The sequence below is a fragment of the Vombatus ursinus genome, unplaced genomic scaffold (assembly GCF_900497805.2).
Source record: "Vombatus ursinus unplaced genomic scaffold, bare-nosed wombat genome assembly UNPS02010884.1, whole genome shotgun sequence".
Taxonomy (NCBI): domain Eukaryota; kingdom Metazoa; phylum Chordata; class Mammalia; order Diprotodontia; family Vombatidae; genus Vombatus; species Vombatus ursinus.
Window position 1 is genome coordinate 1 of NW_020950662.1, and position 7,951 is coordinate 7,951.

A 7,951-nucleotide genomic window follows, 5' to 3' on the forward strand; every position below is an offset into this window, starting at 1 on the left:
GAAGGCAGTGATAACGGGGCTGGGGACAGTACTTATGATGATGTTACGGGAGGAGATGGTCATCATGATGATGGGGATGATGGTGAGAATGAGGATGATGGTGGGAGTGATAGTGAGGACATGAACAGTGCTCATGGTGTCGATGGTGATAATAGTTTTAGGATACGGTATTCATTCTTTAACGTATCCATAAGAACAATTAAGGACTGGAAACTCAACTACACAGGCTGAATGCTAAACCTATGGGGAGAGGCTGCTACTCTGATCTTGCTCAGGGAAACAACCTCTGCGAATGACTCCCCCCTTCCTAACTTCTTTCTCCTTTTATACCCCTAAGGGGCAATATCTTAAATGCAGGAAAAAATGCTGCCCTTAAGAAGATCCCAGGAAAACCCTCTGAAAGAGCACAATAACTCACCATCTTGGATTCCGAGGTCTCCACGTTTTTGCCAAGGAGCTTGTGAGGTAGAGGCTTTTGAGAGAAGAAACCACGCTGGGCAACTGTAACACTGCCCAGGGTTTGCTCATCCGCTACTGTGCCACTTCTGAACACTAAGTCATTTTCCCCTGGCAGTGGGTACCGTGGGGGGGACTCGGAAAGTCCTGGAGACATTTTCCTGGGGGATGAGTGTCTTATAGGGATCATCTCCTGGCTGGGAGACAAGTTCCTCTCTGGAGAGACCCTGCCCTCGGGTGGGAGATAGGCTTGTGGGGATAGTTCTCTTGTTGGGGACAAGTGAGTTGAGGGTGACGTGCACCTGAGAGGAGATGCCATCCATGGACTGGGTGAACCTCCTCTCCCAGGAGAGCCACCCTGGAAGGATGGCATTTCTCCAGCTGGTGCAAAGCGCTGGGAAGGACTTTCATTTTTGGTTAGTGAGTGTTTTCGGGGGACCATGGGTCTGCTGTCGCAGGGCTCTTTGCCAGGGGACCACAGCCTTCTTGGGGATGGGGCCTGGGAGCTCAACATCGGGCCCATGGCTAAGATCCCCCCATGCTGGTTTGGGGCCAGTTCCCGCTCACCAGGAGCCCAGGGCTCCCGGGGTATCAGAGCTGGCTGTTGGAGACACGAGTGGCTCTGGCAGGTGGCTGCTTCACTCCAGTCTGCTGGCCATCTCGCCTCCGATCTCGAGCTTGCTGTGGGCTGGTCACGCGAGGTAACGTCTTGGGGCAAAGACGGGGTTGCTCGGGGGCTTCTGTCCTGAGCTGGTGGAGAGCTAGCCTTTGAGTGTCCAGCAGGCGGTGGCCCTTCTGAGGGCTTCAGAGTGGGCTCATCCTGGCTCTCCTCCTCCTCATCTTCATCTTCATCATCTTCATTGTCCTCCTCCTCATCGGATTCCTCCAAATCAGAAAACTGGTGCTCTTCCACTGCCTCAGAGCCCTCCCGCCCCTCGGAATCCTGGAAGGGGTCGTCACTGGCTCCTGAAGGAAAGACAGAGCAAGGTCAGGGGCACAGATGAGGTCAAGTGTGCCCGGCCTCCCCACTCACCAGGTCTCAGGCCCCATCCTTCCCCTCAAAGGCCCAGGGATACAGGGGTGTCTGTGATGGCCCCTCATGCAGAAGAGAAATTTCTTCCATGGAGGGGATCTTTTATAGGAGAGGCCTTAATAATGGTGTCCAGCTCACAAAAGGATGCATGGCCTTGGGCAAAGTACGCCCCGCTCCAGGCCTCTCTTTCCTTCTCTGTAAAATGATAGAGTTGGCTTGGATGACCCAAAGGCCCCTTCCAGCTCTGTTTTTCTATGACTCTAAGCCCTTGGTCACTGGGGGCCTCTCTAAGCTGAAGAGAGTACAACCTGTACCCCACTGACCACTGGCCTAGATGACAATCTGGCATCAAATAGTCGCTAGCGCTTAGAGTACTTCTTTGGATGGGAGCCTAGTGGTGTAATGGAAAGAGTCCTGGGCTTGGAATCAAGGCTTGAGGCCTTCTTTGGGGTCTAACTTGCTGCGTGACCTTTGGCAAGTTACTTAACTTCTCTGGGCTTGGGTTACCTTCTATGTAAACGGAGGTGAGGGAAGGGTAATGATGTTAGATCTTTGAGCTGGGAAGAAATTTCTCCATCATCAAAATGAACTTTCCATTCGCGCCACAGGTACGATTATGGAAACAAAATGTTAGGACCTTAAAGATAACACTAAATGCTTTGTAAAACTTGAAGCCCTCTATAAATGCCAGCTTCACCATCAGCATCTATTCCAAGCCCATATTCTTACATATGGGGAAACTGAGGCTCAGGGAAGTGATTTCACAGAATCACAAAATCTCATCATTAAAAGAGACTGGGGCGGGGAGGGCATAAAGTCCAGCTCATATTTCAGTAGAAATACCCTCTATCCCAACCCCAACAAATTGTCATTCAACCTGTACTTTTTTTTGGAGGGGGGAGGGAAGCAAGAGGGGTTAAATGGCTTGCCCAGGGTCACACAGATAATCTGAGACCAGACTTGAACTCCAATCCTTCCGACTCCAGGGCCAGTGCTCTATCCACTTCAATAACTAGCTACCCCATTCAACCTACACTTAGAGATGGCTAGCAATGGGAACCTCATTACCTCCCCAGGCAGGCCATCCCACTTTTGGATAGTTCTAACTGTCAGTAAGTTTGCCCTTCTATGGAGCTGAAATCTACCTCTCTGAAAATTCCCCTTAATTGCTCTTAGTTCTTCCCTCTGAGTCTAAGGAAAACAAGTTTAATCCTCTGAGTCTAAGGAAAACAAGTTTTCCACAAATAGCCCTCTGGGATACCTGAGACAGGGATTGGGTTCCCACCTTCTCCACCCCCAACCAAGTTTTCTTTTCTCCAGGTTAAACACCCCCAGTTCCTTTACCCAATCCTCATTTGGTCTCATCTAGTCGCCTCCCCATCCTGGCCAGCCTCCACCGAACCTGCGTCAGACTATAAAGTCCCTTCCTCCCCATCCCACATGGCCTCAGAGCTGAACACAATAGGCCAGAATAGGAGACAGCAGCCAGCTAGGGGAAAGGAGCTCAGGACCCGGAATCAGGAGACTCCTGGTCCAAACCATCCTTCCGACACTTGTAGCTATGTGACCTGGGCAGGGGGGAGGAGGAGGCAGATATCTGTGCCTCATTTTCTCCTCTGTGACATTAAGGGATTAGACGAGAGCCGGGAGTGAGGAGCCTGTGGCCCCAAGGCCACGTGTGACCCTCTAGGTCCTCAAGTGTGGCCGTACTTGAGGACCTAGAGGGTCACACATAGTCGAGGCCATAGGTTTGCCACCCCCGGTCCAGACCATTTCTAAGGGCCCATCCCATTCAAACATTCTTTGTGATTCTGCATCCTGGCACACAGATGGCTCCTGAAGCCTCTGGATAGGGGTGGGTTGTTCTCAACTCATTCCACTCCACCCCCCGCCCTCCTGCATGCTCATCTTCCTCCACTCCCAATTTCAGGGCAGGAAGAAAAGCTACAGAAAAGCCACTGGGGAAAATTGGAATGTAGGAAAAGCTGGTGATCCCAGAGGAGAGCTTCAGGGATCTTACCACTGGGGGGCACTCATGCTCAATTCAAGATAATCTCATCTGCTGGAATTTGCCCAACCAGGAAGATTTTGAGCAAAGACAAAGCTTGCTTAGAGATGATCACATGAACTTCCCATCTGGGTCACGGATTTGAAGTACAGACAGAAATAGGCAAAGGCCAGGGTGACTGAAGCCTGGAACCATGGACTGTCGGGAGGGGAAACTGAGGCCCACAAAGTTGGAGTCACAGTCACAGAGCATCTGAGCTGGATATTGGCGATATCTAGGGGATCATGGGACCATCTGAGTCTCCTGACTCAGCGCAGTGCTCTGGCACTAACCCATCCCATCCCACTCCCCAAGGCTGTGCCATGAGCCAATGGCCGGGATCCCAGCCCTGGCATCTCCACTAAGGCCAGGCTGGGCACAGGCAGGATCATACCTTCCTCGGCTTCCAGCTCCACCAGCAGCCCCATCTCCTGGCACTTTTTGCTGTGAGCCTTGGACTTCATGTGCTTAGTCAGATTCCCTAGAAGGAAACACAGAGAGATAGAGGCAAAGGTCAGCATGTCTCTTTCCTGAGGCGGAGAGGGGCCTGAAGTGGTATGGGGAGGGGAGTCTCAGCAGAGCCAGCCCTAGGAACATCTGCAGAGCTGGGGCTAGTTCAGAGCCTGGGACAGGGGAAGTGGGGGATAGGGCACAGGAATGAGGGGGACCCAGAGTAATCGAGCAGAGCAGAGCAGAGGCTGCTTTGAAGGTATCATCTCTAAATGTGGAAATTCAACCACAGCTACCACCCAGAAAAGAGGCTGGAGCCTAGGAAGGGGGAGGAAAGGATGGCATATGGGAAGCCAAGGACGGGGTGCTTTGGAACAGGATGAGGGTAGGTGGGATGAGGTAGGATGACGCTTAAACAGGAGAGACCATGGGTGGAATGAGGAAAAGACGGGATGATGATGGAGTAAGGTGACCATGGAGTGGGGATGCAGTGGGGTGGGAGTGAATGAGAGTGGGTAGAATGAAGGTGACTTGAGATGGAATAGTGATGGAATGAGGTGGTCAAGATAGAATCATGTGGCGTTTGTAAGATTGGGATATGAATGCTGATGAAGGGTAGGATGAGAATGAGGTTGGGTAACAATGGTGGAATGAGATAGTGATGGAATGAGGTAGAATCAGCTGATGGTAGGTGGGATGAAGTCAGGGTGAGTGAAGGCTGGCATGAGGATGAGAGAGTATGATATGGTTAGAGTTAGAGGATGGAATGAGAAAGGGGGAGGATGAGGATGGGGTAGGGTGGGGTAAGAGTAGAATGGTGACTGGATAATGCAGAGTGAATAAAGGGGTAGGACCAGGGTGCAGAGATAATGGAGTGAAGTGGAGTTGTATGAGCATGGAGGAGGTAGGAGGAGGATAAATATAGAGTGGGGTAGGATGAAGAAGAGTTGGGATGAGGATGGGTTGGTGTGAGGATGGAGATGAGGGTCAGGGACAGAGTATGAAATAAGAAGATAAAATAAGAAGAAACAAGATACAGGTTACAAAGTTCCCCTGCTACAGACGTGTTGGCCATTGCCACCATGGTCAATAAGGCCAGCTCCCATTATGGCGTCCTACCCCTGGCTAAGGCCTTCTGCTCCTATAAAATTTTCCTATAGCCCAAGACATACATTCCACAGTCTAGGTCTAGAGAAACACTCAGGGCTGTAACTAAAGTTTCCCCCAATGAAAACTAGGCATTTGGTATTGGGGTGGGATGGGGGGGTATCCTGGCCCACCGTCATCTTTGGGATCAGAGAAGATCAAGCTGGCAGACAAAGCCCCAAGCCTAGCCCTGCTCTCATGAACCCCTTGCTATAGCTCTGGGGAAATAGGCTTTTCAGGGTCAGCATGTCAGGGCCAGGACCAGCTCCGGGGCCTTTTCTCCCTTCCTAGGCTGTGTATCCTTGAAATCTCTCTGCTAAGCTGGCACATGCTTGCCTGTGGGGGACAAGAAGAAGGAGGGGGCAGAGGGAAAGAGAGTTTTTCTCATTCTTCCTTTACTGGGGCAGGTCTCAATGAAGCATTATCTCAGACCAGGGCCGTGGGCCCTGGTGAGGTTGAGGTATCCTGGGGATTGGATCTCAAATGCATTTGTCTTTAAAGTTAAGCTATCTGGGTAAGATACTAGGCTTTCTCTTGGAGTCAATTAGGTCCATAGATCCTGCCCCCCTCTCTCTTGCCTCTCCCCCATCTAAAGTGACCAGCCCAGCCCTAGCCCAGTTTTTGATTACCTGTAGAGGGAGGACATGTGTTCCAGAAAGAAAATGAAGTCCTCCTTTTGGTTTCAATATTGCTTCAGATAAACTGTGAAGTGTATTGTTTACTCTGTGAATGACCACATCCTGCCCAAGCTAATAGTATGGTTATTCACAAAGTCATTAAGTTGCTTCACAATTGTCTTGTATCTCAGAACCATGAGGACTCACAGCTGCTATGTAGGGGGCCTAATGAGCTCTCTTAGGCTGTAATTCCCTGGTGATCCTAAGTCCCATGGAGGGAGAGGAAGGGGAGAATTTCCTCTTGTCACCTTCAGTGAGTGCCACCTACCACAGGCTGGAGACTGGGAAGAAGGAGGAGGAAATTAATTTTTCCTCTTTTCTGACTCCTACTCACTTCTCATCTAGTTCATCTCTTCTCCATCCTTTTCACGCTGGCTGATCAGAAATCTTAGTCATCATATCCTTGGATGAAAATGACTACAGTACCACTTGTCTCCCTCTCCCCTCCCTCCATGATTCTCACAACCTCTCTTATCTCTGGGCCACCATCCACTCTACCTACTGCCTGTCGCTGCCTTCCTAGTACCAGAGAGCTTCCCCTCTCCTTCCTTCTTCCACCCTTACCCGCCCCCCCCCGAGCCTGAGGCCTTTCAGTGTGGCTCCTCATCTAGGGTAAGAGAAGGGACTATGGCTTCTCTGGACCCTATATCTGCCACCCAGTGGGCCTAGGGCCCACCCAAAGAAGTCTTTTAATCAATGTTTGCTGAGCTGAATTGAATCAAACAGAATCATGCCTGCTTGGGGTAGCTAGGATCCAGGCTCTTTGGACTGAGCCCAATGAGACCTTCAAAGGGCCTCTCCCATCATGGTGGAGGGACCCCTAGGACCCCAAGTTGGTCATGGTTCTTGGGGTGGGACTGGTTGAACCAAGCACATCAAGACTAGGTGTCTACAGGAGGGGGGGGGAGTAGACCCTGGGGAACTAATGGAGGAAGAATGCTAGGGGGCAGTTGGGAAGGAAAGGAATGATTGGGAAATGGTGCAGATGGTAAAGGCAGGGACACTCCTCTCCTTCCAGGAATGCCAAGCCCGAGGATGATTTCAAAATGGCCACACCCCTCCTCAGCAACAAGACCATTTACGTTCTTTTCCAGAAAGTAAATTTGACCTGCATCCTTTTGTCTTTCGGGAAATATACAGAAAAAATTTATTTTGAGTTTTCCTCTCCTATACCTCTTCTCCCCACTTTCCTCTTTATTTGCATTTTCAAACTTTCTTCCTTATCATCTGTCACAATACACCTGGCATAGTCCTACCTCCATGCCTTTGGACACACGTCTCCCTGCCTGGGATGCCCTCCCCTGATCTCTGTCTATCTAGGTTTTGCCTGTGTTTCAAGATCCAGCACAAAGCCCAGCTCCTCTGGGAAATGTTCTCTCACCATCTTAGACCTCAATGACCTCTCTTGCTTCTCAGTTCCCATACCATATAGGATTCTGAGCAGGAAATGAAATAGCGATCACTGAGTCCGAGACCCTTATGATACCAGTGAAACCCAAAGAGAAGGACCAGGCAGGTGTCAGTAATAACTAGGAGGTGAGGGTCTGAGCCCAGGCCCTCTGGCTCCAGATTCAGGACTCTCCTTCTTGTCATCTGTGGTCTTGTTCCTTGGCTAGCTACTTGGGTCCCATGGCCAGTCATCATGGCACCTGATTGGGCACAAACAGTCTCATGACTATGAAAGGTAAACTCATTCTGAATCTGCTGTGATGCCCATCACCAAGCTTTGGGTGCTGCCCCTGACATTCTGGCTACATGGTAGGAGACCTGGAGGCCCATAGGACCATGGTTGCCTCTGACCAGAGATAAGAACAAGGGGACACTTGGGGACGTCTTTGCTTCCCAGTCCTTCCCCTTTCTGGGATTCTCCCTTCATGGGGCAGCTCATGAGGGTAAGTGGTTATCCCAGTCAGAAAGCTTGGAAGTGGGCGGCTCATATTCATACATTGTCAGAGCCAGAAGAGGCCTTAGAGATCTTCTAGCCTACATGGAAGGAAACTGAGGCCTGGGGAGGAGGAAGGAACTTGTCCAAGGTCACATAGCTGGAGAATGGAAGAGCTGAGATTTGACCCAGATCTTCTCGTTCTGAATTCACTGCCGTTGAATCAAAGCAACACTGAGTACTATTCTCAGCTCCCTTCC

At 50.6% G+C, this 7,951-nt stretch overlaps 1 protein-coding gene across 1 annotated transcript; it reads right to left on the bottom strand.

Annotated features, from left to right (window-relative positions):
• Positions 1–9: 9 nt before the first annotated feature.
• Positions 10–5,774, bottom strand: LOC114038318 (transcription factor HIVEP3-like). The gene is made up of 3 exons (XM_027855600.1): positions 5,762–5,774; positions 3,931–4,017; positions 10–1,422 (listed from the first exon to the last, which is right to left on the bottom strand). The coding sequence occupies exons 2-3, from the start codon at positions 3,998–4,000 to the stop codon at positions 308–310; spliced, it is 1,185 nt and encodes a 394-aa protein (XP_027711401.1). The 5' UTR covers positions 4,001–4,017; positions 5,762–5,774; the 3' UTR covers positions 10–307.
• Positions 5,775–7,951: the final 2,177 nt, after the last annotated feature.

What these genes read in the sequence shown, in the direction of transcription:
- LOC114038318 (XM_027855600.1), bottom strand. Translation starts at nt 4,000, where the DNA reads ATGAAGTCCAAGGCTCACAGCAAAAAGTGCCAGGAGATGGGGCTGCTG. An exon ending in GGAGCTGGAAGCCGAGGAAG is followed by an intron (nt 1,423 to 3,930) that starts GTATGATCCTGC and finishes TCTTTCCTTCAG; the next exon opens with GAGCCAGTGACGACCCCTTC.